Genomic DNA, 23,018 nt, shown 5'->3' with positions numbered 1-23,018 from the left:
CTCAGATTCTAAAATCACAATTTACCCTTAGGCTGAGCTTATTCCTTAAAAAAAAAAAAAGCAGAAGTCTGGGCCCAGCTTGGCCTCCTCTGAATTCCACATCCATATTAACCTTCTATGACTGTCTTGTACACTCCCTCCACTTCAGAATAAAACTCCGCACTGCTGCACCGGAGATTTCCCACACCGGCCAGCAAACGTGGACAATTTTTTCGGATGCCAACGTTCCCCAGTTTGCATTCACCTCTGTTTCAAAAGAGACCCACCCGTGTCAGCGGCCTCCCCCTTTTGACATGCGGAGAGATTGCAAGGAGCAGGAAACAGGCTAGAATCCAAGGAGGAATTCAGGTGTTTATTAAAGGAGATGGGAGTCACCATCGCAAGCTATTGGGGGTAAGGCTAAGAGCAGGGAGGGCAGGGAAGGAGGGCAGGGAAGGCAGAGGACCCCGCTGGGGATGCCCGGGTGCCGTGTAGTGCCAGCTAACGTCCTGAGTCGTGAGTGGAGACCTGAAGCCAGAGACGAAGGTCCTCGGTTGCGTTCTCTCTCTTCCCCACCAGAAGAGGCAGGGGGTGGGGCTCCAAAAGGACCAGAGGCTGGAAGATGGAGGTGTGAGGAAAGAGAAACAGGCACCTGAGCCAGAGAGAAAGAGAATTTATGCACAGGCAGCCCCATCACAAAAGCAACCCCCAAATTGGCCGGTTCACACAACCCACTAACACCGCACACAGGTTCTTTCCGCTGGGAAAGCTTCACAGGCGCCCTCTGGGATCCCGAGATTCTTCTGCTGCCCCTTTCCAAAATCCAGCTCTTCTGGATTCGTCCCATGGCTATTGCCCTCATCCCTTCCCAGGCTTGCAGGATTATCTGCACATTTCCCGCTCATTTCTGTACAACCCTCATCCAGGTTGGCTAGGAGGAGGGAGAGAGGACCCGGTTCAAGGTCACGCCGTGCTCCAATTTTAATCCAACTTTCCCAACCCCCTCCCCTCCCCATGATGGGGGACCGCAGCCCTCAGCATTTCTAGCCATGTAGCTGTCTGTGCAGCCCTCAATCTTCTTGCTGCTAATTCTCTCCTACTCCTCCATCACTGTCATATCTCTACTTTGCCCCCCCATCATCCCCACTCCAATGCCACCCTCTTGACCAGTGTTTCAATCTTGGCAACTTTAAGATGGGTGGACTTCAACTCCCAGAATTCTGGGAGTTGAAGTCTACCCATCTTAAAATTGCCAAGGTTGAGGAGCACTGCTCATGACACTCACATTCAGGTGCTGGACAGATCATGCCCACACGGAAGGGGGCTTGGGGGCCTCACTGGGGCAGCGGAGAGGAGGCTTTCTGTGTCCCGGGGGGAATGCCTTTGCTTCCATAATATTCCACCACCTGCTTGGGGACTTCAGCCAAAACAGTCTTGGCCAGGGCATTGGGAGGGGCCTGGGAGGAAAAAAAAAAGGAGGATGCAAAAGTGAGATTTTGAAGAAGCCAGATAGGAAGAGTATTGACGCTTTTGAACGATGGCACTGGAGAAGCCTATCATGCTGCAGAAGGAGAGAGAAGAGGGCAACCAGCAACAAGATGGATGGACTTGATTACCAGAGCAGTGAATGCACCACTGAGAGGCTTAAAAGGCCAGGTGGAGGACAGATCATCCTGGACGAATTTCATCGGTGTGGTTGCTAAGAATCAACCGCAATTAATGGCAAAGGCCAATGCTAATAACAGGAGAAAGTACATTTGAATATTGTTAATCCTGGGAGGGCCCAGGGAAGGTTAACCAACAAAGAGAAACCACCTTAAGCATCTGGGCGGCACATGGAAGCATTGCTCACTGGCCTTTGACTGGTGGCTGCTAGCTATGCAGCCACAAACACACCCAAAAACAGAAGCTGGGGTGACAAGGAAAGGAAGTAACAGTTACAGCCTGCCACAAAAAAGCTTGAACCAGGGTGCTCCGACAGGATGTTTCAAGCAGGGTTATCACGCTGAGCACCCTCTCTCTCTTCCTCCCCCAAGTCAGAAAGTGCATTCGTGTAAACAGCTATTATAAACATCGATGTATTTTCAGTACCCACAACGGGTGTGCTTTTAAATCAGATTGGCCATGGAATTTCCTAGTCTTTGAGAGAGGGAGGGGTTTGAAAGGATTTGCATGGCAGAAAGTGAGAAGGTTTAAAAAGAAGAAAAAGGGAAGGAAGGAAGGAAGGAAGGAAGGAAGGAAGGAAGGAAGGAAGGAAGGAAGGAAGGAAGGAAGGAAGGAAGGAAGGAAGGAAGGAATAGGACAGTTGGAACAGATGCCCAAAGCGAGGGTTTAATGGCTATTGATGGCTGGTGGCTTCTGGCTGTAACATGCACTGGCAGTTCTCACCTTCTTAAACTCACGCACAGGCACAAACTGCACGATGTCACGGACGGCCCTGCCCTCCTCAGTCTCCAACATCCCGCGGTCCCCGTTCAGCTCCCGCATGTCGGAGAAGTCGGCGTTCCCGATGCCCACGATGATGATGGACAGGGGCAGGCGGGAGGCCCGCACGACGGCATCACAGGCCTCTGGCATATCGCTCACCACCCCGTCAGTGAGGATGAGCAGCACCCGGTACTTCTGCGGAAGAGGGAGAGGAGGGCCTCAAGGCAATGACGTGGCAAGAGGCTATCTCTGGCCCCTGTGGGGCCCTAGATGTCCCCCTCCGTACCGTGGGCATTCCGGTTTTCTCCTCTTCAGCTGCAGGACCTGCCACCTTGTTGATGATGGGTGCCACGTTGGTCGGGCCGTAGAGCTCGATCTGCGGCAGGCAGCGCTTGTAAGCCTCAATCACTCCAAGGATCTCTGCAAGAGGAGGAAAGAAATAGGCCTAGATTCCCACCAGATCTGGAACAGGAAATGCAGGAGGACTTCCCCTGGTCGCTTGCACCCTTCCCAGTGGTGCAGCAGGAGGAAAACCAACAGATAGAGACCATCACCACCTGCACAAGTGTTTGAATTACAACTTGTGTCAGCAGGGGAGGCATGCTTTGTGTGGGGGGAACAGCAATCTCTCAGGCATTCTTCACATTAATCTTTTAATGCATCAACCCCACCTCTTTTCCATTTCCCACAAGGACGGATTTCTCCAATCTGCTAATTTCTAGAGAGCTGGCATTACAAGGTTCAATCTGGATGTGGCCCATGACTGAAAATATCCAGTCTGTTTCTCCAGACCAGGAAGGATTTTAGCTACAGGTAGTCCTCACTTAATGACCATTCATTTAGTGATGAGTCAGACTTACAACGGTGCTGAAAAAAACTGACAACCAGTGCTCATACTTACGACCGCTGGTTCACCCTGTGGTCATGTGATCACGATTTGCGCACTTGGCAACTGGTTCGCATTTATGACCGTCGCAGTGTCCCATGGTCACATGATCCCCATTTTCAACCTTCCCAGCTGGCTTCTGACAAGCAAAATCAGTGGGGAACCACATGATTCGCTTAACAACCATGCGGTTTGCTTAACAACTACGTGGTTTGCTTAATGACCGCCACAAAAAAGGTCATAAAATCGGGTCAGATTCCCTTAATGACTGCTTTGCTTAGCAACCAAAATGCTGGTCTCAGTTGTGGTTGTTAAGCAAGGACTACCTGTATTCCAACACACACACACCCAAAATTTGTATTGCACAGGGTTTCAGTCTCCAAATCTTTCTAAAAAGGCAATTTGCATGAGAAAGGGCAATTCCACTGAAAAACACGGGTCTTCCTACTTTCACATTCTGGGTTCTCCGGGTCAAAGTTGATGGCAAAATCGTGAGACACCTGTCGGAGGAAAGCAAAAGAAAGGAACGAGGATTTGAATTCGAAGTGCGAAGGGGAAGGGTTGGCCCCTCTGCCCGGCTTCACCGGCCTTACCTCGAAATCTGGAGGGATTCGTGCTCCGAAACCAAAGGCTGGGAACCGCTTATCGCTGGAACAGAAAACGCTGTTCAGGGTTCCGTCCAGACAGCCTCCTCCCTCTGGAGCGGGCTGGAGAATTCTGGGAGTTGAAGTCCCAACCCACCTGGTAGGACCGGGTGGATGAAAATGAGCACATTCAAACCTGCCCCGTACCTGTCATAGTCCTGGCAGATCTCGCCCACGGAGGACAGTGTTTTCAGGTATTCGTTGGGCTCCTTGGGGTTGATGAAATGGAGTGAATGTTCACTCCGGGGGTCCCCGTTGGAGGCTGTGAAGTCAATGGCTACCTGGGCAAGGGAGAGAGGGAGCCAACAGTGTAGCCCAGTGGTTAGAGCAGTGTTTCTCAACCTTGGCCACGTTAAGATGTGTGGGGAATTCTGGGAGTTGAAGTCCACACATCTTAAAGTGGCCAAGGTTGAGAAACACTGGGTTAGAGCATCAAATTCATACCAAGAGGCCAGACTTCCCATTTAGCCTTGAAGCTCTCTCAACAAGTCTCATTCAGCCTACCTTCAAAGGTTGCTGTGAAGCTCAAAATGTGGGACTGGAGAAACATTAGCTATGTCAGGGCAAACAGATTCAGATGTGAGGGGTTTTCGCTAGATTGCCAAAATGTACCAAGGGAAGCCTAATGCTGAAGGCATACACACAACATGAAAGAATTCTGAAGCCAAAAATATATTTGGGGGAATTAATACAGCTAGTCCTCATTTAGCGACTGCCTTGGACAGCGACCGTTCGCAGTTTTGACAGTGATGAAAGTAACCTTGCGACCAGCCCTCGTATTTACAACCTTCGCAGGTCTGTAAAGCAAAGGAAAGCTGAAAGAAGATTGTAAGCACAGCTGAGGTTTCACTTAGTCACCGCTTTGCTTAACGACCAAGTTGCGGTTCCAAATTGTGGTCGCTAAAGGAGGACCACCTATATCTAGAATGTCCTTTAAAAAAGTCCACTCTTTCTTATCTTAAATGTTCTTCATTTCAGCAGTTCAGTTTAAGGTGGGACAGTTAAAAAATACATACATACATACATGTGTATGTATATTTAGCTAAAATGGCTCAACAATTTGGGAACTCTACTTTCTTGCCAAACTTGCAGTTCACCTGGGGTGAAGCAGTGGACCCAAGTATCTCTTTTGCCTGTCGTCAAAGTAAGGCACCCCAATCTCCCTTGTAGAAAAGTCAGACAGTGATACAATAAATAGATAATAAACAGGAGGACTTTATTCCCTCCTTCCACACCATGCTTAAACATACCTCCTCTCTGTCGGAGGGAGAGGAGAGAGGAGCCTTGTTTCTCTTGCTTATATTCATTCTTCGTTATAAAACTTACCGTGAAGGAGATCTGTAAGCCACCCATGATGTAATCCAGGAAGGTGTGGACTTTCTCCATCTGCAGAGAGACGATGGTGATGGTGATGAGTGGTGGGACTGTTAGCCATCTTCAGATTCTTTACTTCCTCCTTTGGATGCCCAGAATATCAACACCAACACCACCAATGCACCATCAACTGCCTGGGTGGTGGTGGTCCCAGGCAAAAAGCAGAGCATCTGCCTCAGAGGTTCTGCACACAAAACAGATGCTTTTCCACCTGGATGAAACAGGGGCTTTCTGACTGGGTTCTCTGTTCACACAACCCCAAGGCGGGGGAGAGGGAATCTCATCGTCCTGCGTCCTCGAGGCCACACCTCATCCATCTCAAACTGAGGTCTATGGAGGCTTGAACTGCAGACTAAAATGGGAGCTTTTTCCTGGCTCTTGGACAGGTCCCCAGCCTTCCGTAGCTGTGTCCTCAGTTCCCCCTCGGCCCTCAGAAGGATGGGTCCCCCATACGCTAAGCTATCCATCGCTTTTTCCGAACAGGAGCAGCTCATCCTGTCCAATGTTGTCCTTCTTTCAAAGGCATCCTTTCTTTTTCTCTCCCGTTACCCAAAGCAAGTTTTTCCTAATGGTTCGTTGCAGTCTGCCTTCCCATAAAAGTATTCTAAGATCTAAACCAGCGTTTCTCAAACTTGGCCAGTGTAAGCTGTGTTAAGCTTTGCTGGCTGGGGAATTCTGGGAGTTGAAGTCCACACAGCTTACACTGGCCAAGTTTGAGAAACACTGACCGAAACCCTCCTTTGACGCCTGGAGCTGAATAGACAGCCGGCGTCCTGCCCGTTTCCCTCTGCTGCTTCATCCCCAGCTATTCAGAGCCCAATCCTGCTCTTCCTTCTTCCTTGGTGAGCCAGAAATCAAGATCATTATTTGAAACTCATCACAAAATCCCTGCTGCAAACATTTCCAGCGCTGGGGCTGACGGCGCTGTGCTGTACAGGACAATAACTGCAGAGACATTTTCCACCCAGGGAATGTCTATAACCAGAGGGTTTAACTGCTGAGCTGAGCAATAACCGGTCCATTACCAGCTTGAGACTTTTAAAGATGAAAGCTGGGAGTAGCTTTTAAGAGTTATTTTGCTTAATGTTCTATCTTACCTGAACTGGATTGGAAACACAGTAATTAGGCCTGCCAGAAGGCTCACCTTGCACTGCGTGAGGACGATATACCCAGAATTCTTGTAATGCTTCTTCTTTTCTTGATATTTATGGTTAATGCATTCCCATTTTACCTGACAAGAAAAAAAGGGGAATAGGGTTATAATGCATATTTTTGGCTTCCACCATTCAAAGTGATGGAATAAAGGAAGGCAAGATTCTTTCAACTAAGGACTACCATAAAAAAACCTCTTTTAATTTAGTTTCTTGTTTTTTATATATATATATATATATATATATATATTCATAAGGTTCATTTTTTCCCACAGATATGCTGAATCTATAAATTACTGACTGTATATCTATCAGCACAGCACCGCCTGGCCAGCAACGGGGTGGTGTCCCCTTCCCCCATCCCAAAATCCCAGAGTGAGTTTTCCACGTTAAGCGTCCTTTTTTTTTTAATTACTAAACCGGATAAGCAGATAAAGGCATGATTGGCCAGCTGGCAATTTCAAAAAATTAAATGAAGGAAAACTGCCTGTCTGCAGTGTGAAGACAGCATTAAAAATTATAGCTGTGCAGGGGTTTGATCTGCCAAAATCCACATCTGTCACTTCAGCTACTGATCACCTCTGTTAAATGACACCTGTCATTTCAGTTATTTCTCGCCTGTGTCAGCCCCCAGATGAGGGGCTTCATTCCAAGCCCCGGAATTCCCCCCTCAGCATGGCCGGTGTTGAGAATTCTGGGAATTGAAGTCCATGTGCTGGGAGCCCACACAGGAGGGCCCCCCAGGGAGCCCCTGTTTTTAGAGAGGCTGACCTTTGTTCTTTGCCCTCCGACCCACTCCCCCCGTCCTCCGTTACCTCTTCCCCCGCAGAAGCCTGCAGCATCTCCTGGAAACTTGTGCTGAACTCCCCAATGTAATCATGCTTCCCGCTGGAGTCGTGATCGTAAACGACACACTGAAAAAGGAATCGGGTGAGTGAAAAGAGGGAGAAACGCTCCCAATGAGAGCCAGGAGCTGAGAATGTGGACTCCAAGTAGGATTGCTCTGCCTGGCTCCTTTCAAACGAAACAACATTCAAGTTCAGTTAAAAGGCAGGAAGACGGTGATCTGAACGGAGTTTTCTCCAGAAGCAGAGAAATAAATAAAATCTGCTTGAACCCATCCAGCAAAGGGGAACCTACCCCCCTCTTTGGGAAATCGATTCTGCCACTGAAGTGCTTGGGAAGTTTTTCCTAATTGTTCATGGCAATCTGCCTTCCTGTACAGGTAGTCCTTGCTTAATGACCACAATTGAGACCAGAATTTTGGTTGCTAAATGAAGCGGTCATTAAGTGAATCTGATCTGATTTCACAACCTTTTTTGCAGCGGGCATTAAGCAAATCACCGTGATCGTTAAGTGAACCACATGATCGTTTAGCAAATCATGTGGTTCCCCATTGATTTTGCTTGCCAGAAAGGCCAGAAAGATCGAAAATGGCGATCATGTGACCATAGGATGCTATGACGGTCATAAATGTGAACTAGTTGCCAAGCACCCAAATTGTGATTATGTGACCGCGGGACACTGCGATGGTCATAAGTATGAGCACTGGATGTAAGTTGGTTTTTCAGCACCGTCATAAGTCTGAACTACCACTAAACAAATGGTCATTAAGTGAGGACTACCTGTAAGTTAAGACTATTCTAAGATCCAAACCAGTGTTTCTCAGACTTGGCCAGTTTAAGCTGTGTGGACTTCAACTCCCAGAATTCCCCAGCCAACTTTGCTTAAACTGGCCAAGTTTGAGAAACACTGATCTAAACCCTCCTTTAATTTGATGCCTAGAACCGAATAGCCTTTGAGGGCTTTGAGGGATGCAGCCGTGACTTTTGAATTCAATGTTTTCCACCCAACTTGCTTATATTTTTTTATAGGGCCCACGAAGAGCCTTACCCGTATGGCCTTGTTGGGGTCACAACTGCACAAAGATTGCAGAGAGATCCGGAATGGTTCCCACCGAGGACTCAAGTTGTTTTTTACCACCTGGTGCGCAAGCCGATGGGAGGGAGATACAAAAAGCAGGCAAGAGGTTCACACGCCTTTAACCCAAAGAAATGGCCATTTTTTCTAAACCCACACCTGCCCCCACCGCTGTCTTCCCTTCTCTTTTTGAACTTGGCGTCATGGTCTTTTTGGTGGTGGCACTGATGTATCATCATGTTTCCTGAGAAGGACCTGCCGTTCCCCTATCTAGGCAAGGCCTGGAATCTGTCTGTGTTCCTCTGATGATTAGAAGGGTGCTGTGTTTAGGTTGTGTTGCCTCCCTTCTGTTCTGGCTACATGTGCTGGACGTTTTCATAATTTTTGAACTACGCTGGTGCGAAGCCTTGAGGAAAAGTGGGGTTAATTATAACCTTTTATTCATTTACTAACTCACTTACACAGCACTTCGCACCCCCACCATTCCCATAATTGTGAAACAGGATAGAAAAAGAATGAAAGAATCTCTTTTTAAAAATTCATTAAAAATATAGGTAATTATATTTAGACAGCAAGTTAATCTGTCAGTTAGCCCACTCAGAGGCTTTTAAATCGTCTTCTGCTCCTCTTCAGCAATATTCAAGCCTGCTTTCTTTTTTTAATCTCCAGTTTCCCCCCTTTTAGCCCTCCCACCAAATTCTCTGGAGTGCCCCTCATATCCTCACCTCCGTCCTCCAAACCAGGTGCTCCGACTCGCCACTGCTAAGCTTATATATTTCCAGGAAAGGATCAGATTTGCTGAAGAAATCCTAGGGGGCAGAAGAAGTGAAAGCCATTTCTCAAAACGCTCCAGAGAGTTATGGAGAAGCAGCCATTTGTTGGCACCAACGGGAATCAGCGGCAACAGTGATCCCGATTTGATATCACACCAGCCGTTCTCACACACGCAAATACACATTCCTCTAGACATCTCACTTCTCACACTTAGGCTGAGCTGAAACCCCCTTTCCTACAAGAAGCATGACCCAAGTCCATCCAGGTGTGATGACGTTCTCCAGAGAGCAGATGGGTTTTGACAATCTTTACCGCTCCTTTTTAAAACTAGGCTGAATGCCCTCTTAAGGTCCTTCCCTGTCCCTAATCGAGGCAGAAACACACCCTTGCAACCTTTTTCTTCTGCTTTGTCCCGGGGATGTAGCCTAGATTCTGTCCCCAGCCCAGGAGTAAGACAGCCTTAAGTCTTCCACAGCTGGCCTGGTGTTAAAGGAGAGTTTACTCCTGGTTCTGACACTCTCCAAGGACAGCTTCGTCCCCCATATTGTTGGAGAGAAGTCGGGGACTGAGAAGAGAGAAAGGAAAGGGCTCAGCAGTGGGAAGAATAAAATTCATGCAGGCAAAATGTCTTGCTGATTCAAGGATGGCTGGAACAGGACTTTAATCCAGCGGTGCAGAAAAGCCCTTAGTCCTGCTGAGTGCAGGTTCTCTTGAAATGAGCTCACTCCAACTGGGAAATCAGCTGAAAAAGACTGGAAAATAAAGTGGGCCATCCACAAACTGACGCAGCTCGCATCTCACAACCACACTGCGGATAGATCCGGTTCTCCCTCCCTCAATAAAAGCTGGCTGCATTTATCAACCGTCGCCCTCCAGCAGCTCTTTCACTTCCTTGTAAAAAGAAGAAAAATGCCCGGAGCGGAGACAGAAAAGTGAGCGCAACTGACAGCCTATTCTACAGCGACAGCAGCTATGACACCCACTCTCTGCCAACTGCATCTGCAGAGTCTTGCCCGAAGGTCCTCTTCAGGGTGACCCAGACCAAGCTTGGCACGGGTGGACAGCACAACACGCTCTCCAGTCATCCCGACGGATCTGTGGGTTTCCTTGCAAACCACGTGGCATGCATCCACTCTGGTGTGGGTGCCCATGGGGCAGAGCTAAATGAGAGGGCGGCATCTTGTGTTACCCTCTGGGATCCTTGCATGCTTGGAGAACCCCAAAAAAGTGGATGGGGTTTTTCTGCAACATGGCCCCTGCTGCTCGGAGTTTCCTCTCCAGCTGAGTTTCAGTAGGGAAAAGGGGCTGAACATCTGCCTGCTCCACTGTGAGAGGCTAGAGGCAGGTTCTCTGTCCCATGTTAGTTAACATCTATTTGAACTGGCCGAGGGGTCGTCCATTGGTTTGGGGTGAGGGACCCTCGGCAGATGTCCATCACCACCCCAGGGTGGGGCAGAGGTGCTTTTGAACTGGTCCTATCAAGGCAGCATTACTGTATGTCCGCTAACTATGCAGTAACTTTGGGCCCCAGCAGTGGCGCTTGATGGGGCCAAGCTCCCTGGAAGGAGCTGGTCGTGATCTTGGGGCCCTCCTGGGCTCCCATCTCTTCCTGGAGCTGCAGGTGGACTTAAGGAGGCCACTGTGGGAATGCAACACTGGGCCAAAGCTGCTTTTTCTCTAAACATATTTTAGGCTCTTATCACGCTCTAATGCAGTGTTTCCTATTCTTGGCAATTTCCAGGGGTGTGGACCAGCTCCCAGAATCCTCATCAATGGCCATGCTGGCTGGGGAATTCTGGGAGTTGAAGTCCACACATCTGGAAATGGCCAAGGTTGGAAAGCAGTTGTCTAATGCAATGTTTCTCAACCTTAGCCATTTTAAGATGTGTGGACTTTGACTCCCAGAATTCCCCATGCTGGCTGGGGAATTCTGGGAGCTGAAGTCCACACAGCTTAAAATAGCCAAGGTTGAGAGACACTGCTCTGATGGATCCAACAGAGGACAATTTTGAGAAATACGACTAATGCAGCAGATCTGTTTGTGAAAGAAGGAGTAATCTCCAAAGGATACTGTGTTTTGCTTTTTAATCTCAAGGATATTGTAAAAATAAATGTCCTCTTTACGGGGCTGATCGCAGGGAGCCATCTAAAGTTCAGAAGAGAGTACTTTTACCATTTTATACCAGAGGAAGATTTTGCATGACAGAATGGAAAGATTCATACAATTGTTTTATATATACCAAGTAGATCTGACCATGAGGATAATTTAATCCTAATCTCATCCTACTAAATGGTTTTGTGATTCTAGATTCTTTTGCACCCCCAACTGACTCCCACTTTTTATTCTTCCTCACTTAACAATGAAGAATGCATGAGATAATGTTTGATCTAAAACGCCGCCAACTTTTTTGTGGCACAGCTCTCTTCTTCACAGCAAAAGAGTCCTGTGACACCCCAACCTCGACGTTATTTCTCTAGGATCTGCTTTCCGGCTTTCTTTACCTTATCATCCAGCTCTTGACCATAAAATTCCAGTTGCACAAACTCGTTGGTCCTGGAGACCTCTTCAGCTTCAATCTGCCAACAAAAATGGCCCAGAAATTCATCCTGAGGCATGAAAATGCAAGACTGCTCCCCACTATTTTCTTGAATGTTGGTGTTCTAATTACTACTAAATATTTCTCCCAACCCTGAAAGGAAGGCCAGATTTTACTAAATGACTTAAAATATTCTAAGATATTTATCATTTCAAATAGCCAACACACTCGCCAATTCATCTCTCCCACCCTAAATTGGAAATATATGGGTCTTAAATTCCTGTAGTCCAGGGGTTAGTGATGATCCGATGAGGACAGGGAAGAGCCAAGCTCAAATCCCCACTTTCCCTGCAAAGCACATAGCTTATGCTACCTTATAAGGTTGTTGTGCGGATAAAATAGAACAGCGGGGAATACAAACCAGTTCAAGAAAGGCAGATTATAAATATTTGGAAAGTAACGATGAGAATCTGCTCTCCTGTTTCCAACAGCCAGAGCAAACGACTCCTGTAAATAAGCCAAGTTGCACACCAGGGGAAGACAACTAAATATTGGTTACTAGAGGATGAGACTGGTGGGCAGAAGGCCAGCTTCACCTAGTTGTTATGGGACTTGTGGTCCCAACGCAACTTGACTTTCAATTAAAATAAATGTCCACCCAAGGTTCTAGACCTCATGACACCCAGCATGAGGTTGAGGAAAGATTGTTTCTGATCAGATCACGCTGTTTCCATCAGTTACTCCTACTACAGATAGTCCTTGATTTACGACCATTCGTGTAGCGACTGTTCAAAGTTAGAACAGCACTGACAAAAGTGACTTGTGACCAGTCCTCGCGCTTATGACCATCACAGCATCCCTGTGGTTGTGTGATCAAAATTCAGGCGCTTGGCAACTGGCATGTATTTATGGCAGTTGCAGCATCCCAGGGTCATGTGATCACCATTTGTGACCTTCCCAGCCAACCTCCAACAAACAAAGCCAATGGGCAAAACTGGATTTGCTTAACACTGCAGCAAAAAAGGTCGTAAATTTGGGTGTGGCTCACTTAACAACCATCTCACTTAGCAATGGGAGTTCTCATCCCAATTGTGGTCATAAGTTGAGGACTTCCTGTATTCCCTGCTGTGGGCCATGATCCCTGTTGCTTTTCCTCAAAAATATCCTTGCTTTCCCCTTGTTCTTCTCTAAAAAAAAGACAGTTTCCCATTTTTCTTCCCTCCTGCCACTTCCCCTGGATTACTCTACCGTGATGGTTGAATTCTCCAAAATCTCTCCATTTGGCAACACCAGCTCCTTGGTGACCTTGGTTTGGGAGACAATCTGAAGAGCCAGAGGACAGGACAGAATTAATGTTTGGATGTTTCTGGTTGGGATGCCATTCAGTTAAGCCTCCTGCTGACAGGGGTGCCCTGAAGGGGGGCAAGCAAAGGAGGTGAGACCCCACGGCTTGCTCTCCCTTCTGGGCTGGGTCTTTATGCCCACCCCTCTTTTCCCACAATTCCCTTTCCTCCCCTTCCATTTGCTTCCACCCCCTCTCCTTCCTCAGTCTTCATTCTGCTCTCTTTCAATAGCTCCCTTTTACTCTCAGTATTTTTCTGCACCCCATTTTCTCCCTCCCCCTACTCCCTGGAAAAGGCTCAGGGCAACCTTCTTAGACCCCCACAAAACACCTTTACTATTATTCCTGGATCTCAGGGACTTCCCTCCCTCCCTTCTTAGCTTTCTCTATTTTCTTTCTCTGTTCCTCCTTCTGATACCCCTTTTCTCATCTTCACTCCCTTTCAGACCCCCTTTCCTCCCCCAGCTGGATCCCTCCAGGGAAGGTCAGGGGTCCCATGGCAAACATCTGAATGGATGGCTTACACACAGCCAAGGGCCCACTCTCAGTTGCCCATCCTGATCCAGGGACTTATCCCAGCAGAGCCCCAGCCTACTGTCAGCCTTACCAGATAGACCAAGACAGGAATCATGACCAGATGAGCTAATTCTACTTTACTGTAAAGCTACATTGACAGAATCTTGCAAGTCTGTAAGTACAATCCTTCCACTGTCTCCTTTACAGCCCAATAACTTAGGGAGGGTCCCTTCTGAGCCTCTTTCTCCACCCCTTATGCAGCTGGGGGCTAAGCTGTCTCTTATCTGACCGTTCCCTAGGCAGCGTCTCTTCGCCCCATCTCCCAAGGTCTTTCCCATGTGCCATTACACCTACCTGCCCCAATGAGCATTCAGTGGTCCCAAGGAGCATCCCAGAGTCATGGCCCACATTTGAGGAGTCTTCTCCATCGGCATCAAACACCTGGAATCTCAGACTCTGCATCTCCTCAAAGAAGTAGTCCAGGGCAAAGACGTGAGCGAAAACAGGGTTCCGGGACCCACGCAGGACTTCGGAGCACCCCATCTGGGGAGGAAAGGAGAGATGGGTGCAAGCAAGCCCAAGAGACAGGAAAGACTCCTGCTTGGCAGAGAAGTTGGCAGATGTTGCCTTCAGCAAGTGTTTGAGGTGTGACTCGGCTGTGCTTTTAAACCTGAATGTCACATTTACAATCTTGCAAGAGAGCTTAGCTTCATTTTTCTCAAACTTGGCAACTTTAAGACATGAGGACTTCAACTCCCAGAATTCCCCAGCCAGCCATGCTGGCTGGGGAATTCTGGGAGTTGAAGTCCACATGTCTTAAAGTTACCAAGTTTGAGAAACACTGGTCATTAGCTGAATAGTGATAAACAGTGGTGAAAAAAACCAACAAGCAAGAGAGGATTTGAACCTGGCTCTTTCAAATCTTCTTTTGGGGGTGGGGGGAAATTGTGCTGCAGCTCGTCCTACAGTTTATTTCTTAAACTTTTCAGAGGGCATAGAATAATCACCAGAATAGACCTTTTTTCCCCCTTCCTATGAAGGGTTGCAAGGAGGTTAAGCTTTATAGGAGCCCTAAAGTTTTACAGGAGCAGTAAAAAAGGGAACATTTATTTTCTTGTTTTCCCTCCAACACTGGGGGAGGGATATCACGCCACTGTGGGGTGACCCATCCCCCAAATCCCATCTTTTTTAAAATCATCATGAATATCTTAAAATGATGCCACAATTAGGCCATAATAAATTAAATTTTTATGCATTATATAATATTATAAAATATTGTCCAAGAGATTAAGCAATATATTTTTTAAAAAATCACAGCAGTTCCAAAAAATAAGAGCTTATTATAAGCTACCATTCCATACTAGAGTGTTTCATTTGTTCCTCTCCTTTTTCAAAAGACAGCATTTTCCTTTGTTGGGTTCTCAAACAGTGCTGACATTTTAGACCTGAAGGTATGAGGCCAAATTGAAACAGTACCCTGGTTTTTCAACCGGTTACTCCTTTGAGTAAAGACTATTTTAAGGGCTGATTTTGCTGCTCTCCACAGCTGTCTTTCTGAATTGTTTTGCTCATGTGCTCTAGTGTATTATTATAATTATATTAATATTATATTATAATATAATTATAATATATACTATTTTATATATATATATATATATATACACATACATATAAAAATTATAATGTATTATTATTATTATTATTATGAGTTCTAGTCCTGCCTTAGGCATGAAAGCTGGCTGGGTGACCTTGGGCCAGTCATTCTCTCAGCCCAACTCGGTGCAATGGAGACCAGCCTCCTTGTGGCGCACCCCGGGCAACGTGGCTTGTCACGGCTAAACAGTCCACACATCTGGCTGCTGGACCTCACAAGGATTTCCCAGCAAGAAAAAAAAGCAGCATGAACACCGAACTGCTATGCCATACGATTAAAAATTATTATTATTATTATTATTATTATTACTATTACTATTATTCAAAACCATACCTCATTCCACTGTCCATCACTGAGCAACTGAATAATCAGACACGGGTCAGGTTTAATGTTCGCTCCCCTCTCAGGGAGGCTCCAGCAAGAGACACGAAGCTCGACTCGGGACGCCCCCAAGGCCACCGGCTGCGAATCAGCCCCTTCGGACATGGTGGACCCTAAACCGGGGATGGTTGGGGCAGAAGGAGAGAAGGAGAAATAGGCTGAGCGACAGGCAGACGGACAGGCGCCCGGGGAAAGTCCTCTGTGAGAACGGAGCAGGGATTTAGACCCCGGCGGGGAGATGCAAAAGCGAACAGAAGGGAGCAACTTGCTGGCTGTGAGTGATGGGCACGGCGATACAGCAGATTTGGTGGGAAAAGCCTGCCCTAGAGCGATTGGCGATTAGCGTTGAGGAAAATTGAAGGGCTTAATTGCCGGTTGCTCTGTTCGGATGTGCTTGGAAATATTTCCCCCTTGCAGCTTGTTGATTCTGCTTCTGCGGAGAGATGGGTTCGCGTCGCAGGTCGAGCCTGGTTACGGAAGGAACCCATAATTTGCCGCTTTCACACGAGACGCAGAATCCTCACCTAAGGTAAAAGGCTGGGGGTAGGGGTGGGCGCCCCACGCTACCAGAATAAAGCCCCCCGAAGCCAAACCGATCCGCTGCGAGCTCGTTCCGCAAAGGCGGCGGCTGCGCCTTCAAACTCGGGTTGTGCGAACTCTGCCTGGCGGAAATGTCTCCAGCGGGCTGGAAACGCTCCCTGCGCTTGGCCAAGATGGGTGGGTTGTCTTCTCAAATGGTGGTTTCCTCGTTAGCCTGTAGCACCAAATCCAGGGCCGGGGGGTCGGAAACGGGTTGGAGACCCAGATGTGGGGCGCGGGGTTGCTGATCCAAGCGGTGGGAATGCAAAGCGCGGCGTGGCGTCCCAGGGATGCCGGCTCTAGCGGGAGGGTGGGAACAGGATCTCTCACCCCAGGGCAGAGGGGTGGCCTTGGAAACGGGTTTCCTGGCAGGCCACGGGGATGCTGTGACTTGTGCGCCACCCAACCTTCTTCTCAGCCCAGGAAACGGGACCTGAATGACACGGAGGCCAGCTGGCCCTTCCAAATTGGCACTTGAACGTGTGAGCCCGCAGGGCGCTGAGTCAGCTCCCTGGCTTTTGATTTATTGCCGTGTGGTTTGGATGGGGTAGTCTGCCTCCCACTTGGGATATGAGTCAGGTCAAATCCGGGATGCTCCGGCAGCAGAAAAGGCTGGGGAGAAAATGCTTGGGAGGCGCCTTCTCCCAGCTGCTGTTATCCAGATGCGCCGGGAGGGCGCTACCACCTGGAGAGCACCAGGTCAAGATTTCAAGATTTACTGTCGTGGATGGTAAAAGCTACTCACGTAGCTCCAGGAGCTTTCCTGGAGGATTAATCTATCAATGGCTATTAAACCCGGGAGCAAAATGGAGCCTCCATGTTTCAAGGCAGTGTACCTCTGGAGACTAGTATCTTGGGGTGGGGGAAGAGTTCTAGCCTTCCTCATTTCTGATTTATGAGCATCGTGGCAGCGTTGAGCTGGAAATAGGATGCTGGAGTAAATGAGTTCTGGGTCTGGTCCAGCTTGGCTCTCTTTAAGCGCAGACTCAGCACAATCCAATTAAGATAAAATGCATTTGTAGAAGCTCAAGTACCTCTGGGAATGCAGACATCTCAGGCATCGCCCGAGCCTGAGGCTCCAGACCGGTTTCTGAAAATGCCCCCGTTCTGTTTCTGAGCAGGGGAGTCTGCAGGGCAGGGTCAGCTGCCATTCTGACTTTTTTGACCCCACCCTGAAAGAGAAACAGCAATGAAAGGTTTTGAAAGGTTTTCCCTAACTGCATGCTGCTTCGGGCTGAGCATTCTCCACAAGCAGAGGAGTGCCAGTTTTAAACCCTGCATGAGTTTCCCAGAAAAAGCTGTTCTGCTGTGCCTCTCCATTGTGTAACAACACCACAACACACCCCGAGTGGCTTCCGTCCTGCCGTGCAGTGCTGACTGAACAGAGGCAAAATCAGAGCAGGTACTCATGCAGAGATTCAACAGGAAGCCTCCCCAATATCAGTTTCTGTTCCGTTATTCTGGTCCAGGTCTGCTGCAGTGCTGACGGAACAGGATTTGGGGACAAGTGTCCCGAGCTCCACGCAGAATGAATAAATGGGTCTCTGAACTCTCCTACATTTGAAGTTAGTGAATTACATATGTTGATATTAGATAATTAAGTCCCCATTTTACAAATGCCCAACTACAGGTAGTCCTCGCTTAACGACCACAATTGGGACTGGAATTTTGGTTGCTAAGCAAAGCAGTCATTAAGCAAATCTAACCTGATTTTATGACCTCTTTTGTGGCATTGTTAAGCAAATCACTGCAGGCGTTAAGTGAACCATGTGGTCATTAAGCAAATCACACAGTTCCCCATTGATTTTGCTTGCCAGAAGCTGGCCAGGAAGGTCAAAAATGGTGATCATGTGACCACAGGACACTGCGACGGTCATAAATGCAAACCGATTGTCAAGTGCCCAAATTGTGATCATGCGACCAGGGGGACACCGCAACAGTCATAAGTGTGAGGACTGGTCGCAAGTCAAGTTTTAGCACCATCAAAAGTCTGAACCATCATTAAATGAATGATCATTAAGTGAGGACTACCTGTATATATGGAATGAATGGATGGCAGCTTGGGGCAATTAATGAATCAGGAAGCGATTGACTTATTTTGACCTACGCAGGCTGGAGAACTAAGCAAATCCTGGAATGAACCACAATTCTGCCTCTAAAGTGTGCAAAAGAGGGTATTCAACTGCTGTTAACACCAGCTATGATTTTCACTTAAGGGTTTCCCCTACTCTGAATGCTGGCAAAGACATTCTTGGATGCCGTGTAGGATGGAGGGCACAAACCAATTTAATTTGAGGAACGAGGGCACATTCTGCAAGTCAAGGGGTGCCCTGAATGCACTGCATTTAAAAAGCATGATGACCTTAACTTGGTGCTTCCCAAATTTTTTCCTTCATTACCCCAAAAAGCATGATGAAAAAAATCCATGGAAATAAGGAGCAGATTAATTTGTGGTTTCCATTGGAACTAACTCAGTTAAGGCAGTGCTTCCCACACCTGGGTAAATTACCCCACATTGGGTAAAAGTGGTTTTTCTTCGGAAAACGACACACAAACCCATCACCCGATCACAACAGGGACATTTAAATCGAATGTTTTACCTACATTGGGTAAAAAGGACTTTCTGATAAGCCGTTTTGGGTAATGAAGGAAAAAATTTGGGAAGCACCAAGTTAAGGTCAGGATGTGCAATCTCTGGAGAACTACAAAATCCATCAGGCAGTAGGGACAGAAGTGCCTTGTTGGCACCCTTACAGTGACGACCAGTTCAGAAGCCCCAAGAAGGGTTCAACAGTGAGAACCAACACTGATTCTGCAAGTGAATAATATTATTATTAAAAACAATAAATTCATACTATGAAATCAACCGTTCTTAAAAACAATAGATACTAAATGGAAACTAGCCTGATTTTTTTTTTAAAAAAAATTACAGATTCATAGAAGGTACAGGTTGAAAGGTACCTTGGAGATCCTGGTAGTCTAACCCTCCACCTAGTGCAAGAATCCACCACTATACCAGAAAAGCAGTAAAAAGGAAGTCTGAATAGGCTCTGGTCTCCGGCTAATGCCTGGCCGAACACGCATGTTTTTAATTATTTTCCAAAAGAAATAATTGAATGTCTCTTCAAAGGTGAACTATCCCCATTCAGTAGCTTCTCCACAGATTCTGCAGGGGTGGCGGGGCCCATAGTATGGTTATATGAATTATTGAGATGAGTTGGTTCTTCCCCAGCTGCTATTTTTGGTTATTTATGATTTTGTTATCGTGTTTTGATCCTCTTTTCAAGTACCGTTAGCCTCCCAGAGTCACGCATTTTGAGATGGGCGGCCTTATAAATTTAACAAATAAATAAAAATGAGTTCTAGCCTTGCCAATATCTTGCAGCAATCGCATCCCTTCTTCCCGTCTTGTGTTGTGTGAAAAACCCATCCCTTCCCCTCTAAATAAATTAAATTTTAATTTTAATTTAAATACATTTATTTAATTCGAATGCATTTTAAACAGGCTATATAAATAAATAAAAATAAATAAAAATACAAATTCACCACAGCCAAGAATTCTGTGGAGCCACGAAGCTTGCACGCACACATACTGAATCCCAGTTACTCTAACACAGCCTTTTTTACTTTATTCTGTGCTCTCAGTCTAGGAGAACCAGCAAATACTTAATTGCTGTGCTGTATACCAAATTAAGGGGGAGAGAGCTGAGCACAACTTGGAACCTCCAGCCCTGTAATGGATCAACAACCAGCAACTCAAGATCACACCACACAATGTGTTGGTCACGCTGGCCCAACACAGAGGGAACATGCAATAGTGCCAGCCCAGTGTGTGTGTAACCACTAAAGCAGTTCAAGATCTCAGCCTTCACCGAAGCACCCCAAAGCCAAGCAGGATCAGGCCGCACCCTCTGCAGAAACATTGCGTGCAACACAACCGCAAGAAGGAACTTGAAGCGGGGAGATGCTGCCTACAACTGCCAAGCCCGAAGTTTTTCACAGCAACGACACTGTTACATGTTTGCATTGTAACTCTGTCCATAAGTAGGAAGTATCTGTCGGAACTGTCAAAAAACCCAACACATAAGCATGTGCAGAGGACCATCTAAATTGCCCCCTTGCTTATTCTACAGTCTGTTGTAGCAGATCACACTGTCCCCAGACCAACAGCACCCAGGTTCAAATCCCGGTTTTTCCACAAACAAAACCCATCAAACCTAGCAAAAATAACCCACCTTATGAGGCTGTTGTGAGGGTGGTTTTTTTATGTATCTGTGTGTGTGTGTTAAGTTAGACTTAAGTATGGGAAGTAAATCTACTGGCAGGTCTAGGGAGAGTGAACAAGAAGCTTCCATGTGCAAAGGCAATCTATCTGATAACCGAGAAAGCCCACGGAAAGCGATGGGATATTCCTCTACTCCTAGAGGGAAAGATGGGGTGTAAATGCATCAACAAAGACCCAAAGAAAGAAGAAAAATCAGAAAGTCCACCTCCAACACCCAAGGATGTCCACCACCCCAAAATGGGGAATGGAACATTAAGCCCAGAGGAACAAAATGTGCAACTCTTTGAAATGGCGCAAGATTGTCCTACGGCACAACAGCAAAGACAGGGTCCTACAAGTTAGCAAGATCTGTTGGCGTACCCCCCAGCTGGTCATAAAAAGGGAGAGACCATTCCTTCCGCCATGCTACAGCATCCAAGACCCTCTGAGCTATACTGCCCCAGAATCAGGAGGCTCCATTTAGTTTGGCCAAATTAATTGATGCCGGTGGGGTAAAGGATCACTTCCCTGAGGGTGGCCTTGCTGGGCACCATCCAAACGACCCCCGAAGAGTGCAGTTCCCGAGGAGAGAAGGAAGAGGGGAAAGGCGTCCCAAATGGAGCCCAGGCAGGCCGCTGGAGTCAGAAGGACCCACGGTGCAGGCAGAGACCCGGCGGGCGGGCGAGGGGGCACCCAACCTCGGAAAAGCTCCAGATAGGCTCTCCTGGACGGAGTGGGCAATCGCGCCTGGCAAAGGAAGTCCCCAGGATGAGGGCGCCGAGAGTGCCAGCTGGATAGGCACGCCCTGGAGGGGGCAGGAAGGCAATGAGGGGTCCGGCTGGGGAGGATGGGGGATCTGATGACCCAGCCGGAGGCAACCGGGTTGGAGCAGGCCGGGGCAAGGCGGCAGGGCTGGCACAGGAGGAGGGAGCCCGCGCGCTCTCGGGCGGCAGGGAGGCGCCTGGCACCCGCAAGCGCCCCCGCGGCATTACAGGTGCTCCGGGAAGGCGGCCGGGCGACACGCTCCGCGCCCAGGACGGGAAGCGCCCGGCGGCCGCGGGGAGGCGGCGAGGCTCCGAAGGGGCGACCCTCCGGAGCCAGGCGGGGTGGGGGTGGGGGGTGAGCGCCCTACACCGCCACCCAAGGGGGCCTCGCGCGAGGAGGAGGCGGAGGAGGAGGGAGACCCCCGGACCCCTCGCCCCGGCTGCCCCCAAGGGCTCCCCACCACGGGCGCCCAACTTCCGGACCCCAAAGCCCATCTCCCCCGGCCGTGCGACCGGGGCCGAGGCTTGCGGAGCGAGGGCTGGGGGGGGGGGGGGGCTCGCCGGGACGGGACCCCCCGCGGGCGCCGCCGAAGGCGCCCGGGCAGCGGCCTGGAGGGCGCGGGCCGGGCCGGCCACCGCAGGGCGGGCGGGCGGGGAGGGCGCGCGGCTTACCTTGCCCGAAGAGGCGGCGGCGCGGGCGCGGGGCCCCCTTCGCGGCTCCCTCTTCCCGCTCCGGCTGCTCCTCCGCCCGGCGGGCGACCCCCGCGCGCCGCTCGGCCCCGGCGACCCCGCGCTGGCAGCAGAGTCGTCCCGCGCGCGCCTCCTCCGGCTCCCACCGCCGCTCTGAGCCGCCGCGTCCGCGCCCCCCCCGCGAGCATCCCGCGCCTGCCGCTGCCCGGCTCCTCCCCTCGCCAGACTCCGCAGTGCCCGGAGCGGGGGGGGCGGGGGAGGGGGCGGGGGCGGCCGCCCCGGGAGCCCCCCCCCGCAGGCCGCGGCGCGGAGGGGGCGAACTTCGGCTCTTCTCTGCTCCTCGCCGCGGTCTGGCTTCCCCGCCCGGACAGCGGCCGGCCGGCCCGGGCCCGGAAAGGCCCCTGTTGGGCCGGAGGTGGCCAGCGGGACCCGTTCCCACGACCCGCTCACCCCGCGAGGAGGAGGAAACAAACGCGCCTGCTGGGCTCCCGTCCCGTCCCGTCCTGTCTGCGCGGCGCCCGTTTCGACCCCTCCCCGAACGCTTGGTCCTCTCGGCGCCCCGAACCCCAAACTATCCAAGGCCGGGTTGCCTGGCCTGGAGGATTGTCTGCAACCACACACTCGTGTGCGGGTTTCCAGCTGCAGCTGCCGGTCGACCGGGGAAATAGGCCAGCATTGGATTCACGCTAGAGGAGTCTTGGGCGAGAGTTTCAGCTCAGGTGGTTTTCAGTGCGGGGTCCGGCCCCTGCAGGGCCACATGTGGGCTCCCAAAGCCTTTCAAGGGCCTAAAGAAAAGAAGGAGGGGGCTTTTAAGCTCACCTTTACAGATACATTCATCCTATAAAAAAATCAGGAGCTCACCGACTCCTGATTTTTGGCCACCAGAGACTAAACGCAACTGCCCTCCCACGATGTAGCCCCCGGATTTTCTTGGCAACCCGATTTATTTCTCATTTCCATTTACGTGCCACTCCGTTTCCAGGAATGGTGGAAATTGCTTGCCGCTGCTTTTCCCGGACGTCTCTTCCAGTTTCCAGGCTTGCCTGTTACCCTGGGATCTCTGATCTCTCATTCAAGTCCTAACCAAGTTAGCTTTTGTGCAGTGGCTCCGAAGATGCCCCGGACCTCTTGTCCCA

General features: G+C 49.3%; 1 protein-coding gene across 1 annotated transcript; it reads right to left on the bottom strand.

Annotated features, from left to right (window-relative positions):
• Positions 1 to 350: 350 nt before the first annotated feature.
• Positions 351 to 22,038, bottom strand: CPNE6 (copine 6). The gene is made up of 17 exons (XM_063301594.1): positions 21,865 to 22,038; positions 15,538 to 15,698; positions 13,905 to 14,093; positions 12,941 to 13,015; positions 11,658 to 11,732; positions 9,107 to 9,190; positions 8,355 to 8,444; positions 7,277 to 7,375; positions 6,455 to 6,541; positions 5,263 to 5,322; positions 4,084 to 4,217; positions 3,886 to 3,940; positions 3,741 to 3,792; positions 2,693 to 2,826; positions 2,368 to 2,601; positions 1,265 to 1,436; positions 351 to 631 (listed from the first exon to the last, which is right to left on the bottom strand). The coding sequence occupies exons 2-16, from the start codon at positions 15,688 to 15,690 to the stop codon at positions 1,314 to 1,316; spliced, it is 1,644 nt and encodes a 547-aa protein (XP_063157664.1). The 5' UTR covers positions 15,691 to 15,698; positions 21,865 to 22,038; the 3' UTR covers positions 351 to 631; positions 1,265 to 1,313.
• Between the last annotated feature and the right edge of the window lie 980 nt (positions 22,039 to 23,018).

This window comes from Candoia aspera, chromosome 4 (genome assembly GCF_035149785.1).
Source record: "Candoia aspera isolate rCanAsp1 chromosome 4, rCanAsp1.hap2, whole genome shotgun sequence".
NCBI classification, from domain to species: Eukaryota; Metazoa; Chordata; class Lepidosauria; order Squamata; family Boidae; genus Candoia; species Candoia aspera.
The sequence above is the reverse complement of the archived record's forward strand: the minus strand, read 5'-3'. Positions and strand labels throughout refer to the sequence as shown.

Bases quoted from the DNA above. Each gene is read 5' to 3' on its own strand.
- CPNE6 (XM_063301594.1), bottom strand. From the start codon at position 15,690: ATGTCCGAAGGGGCTGATTCGCAGCCGGTGGCCTTGGGGGCGTCCCGA. The intron at 9,191-11,657 runs GTAAAGAAAGCC...TCTGCCCCCTAG, and splicing joins GTCAAGAGCTGGATGATAAG to GATTTCTTCAGCAAATCTGA. The intron at 8,445-9,106 runs GTGAGGATATGA...CTTGCGCACCAG, and splicing joins ACCTGGTTTGGAGGACGGAG to GTGGTAAAAAACAACTTGAG.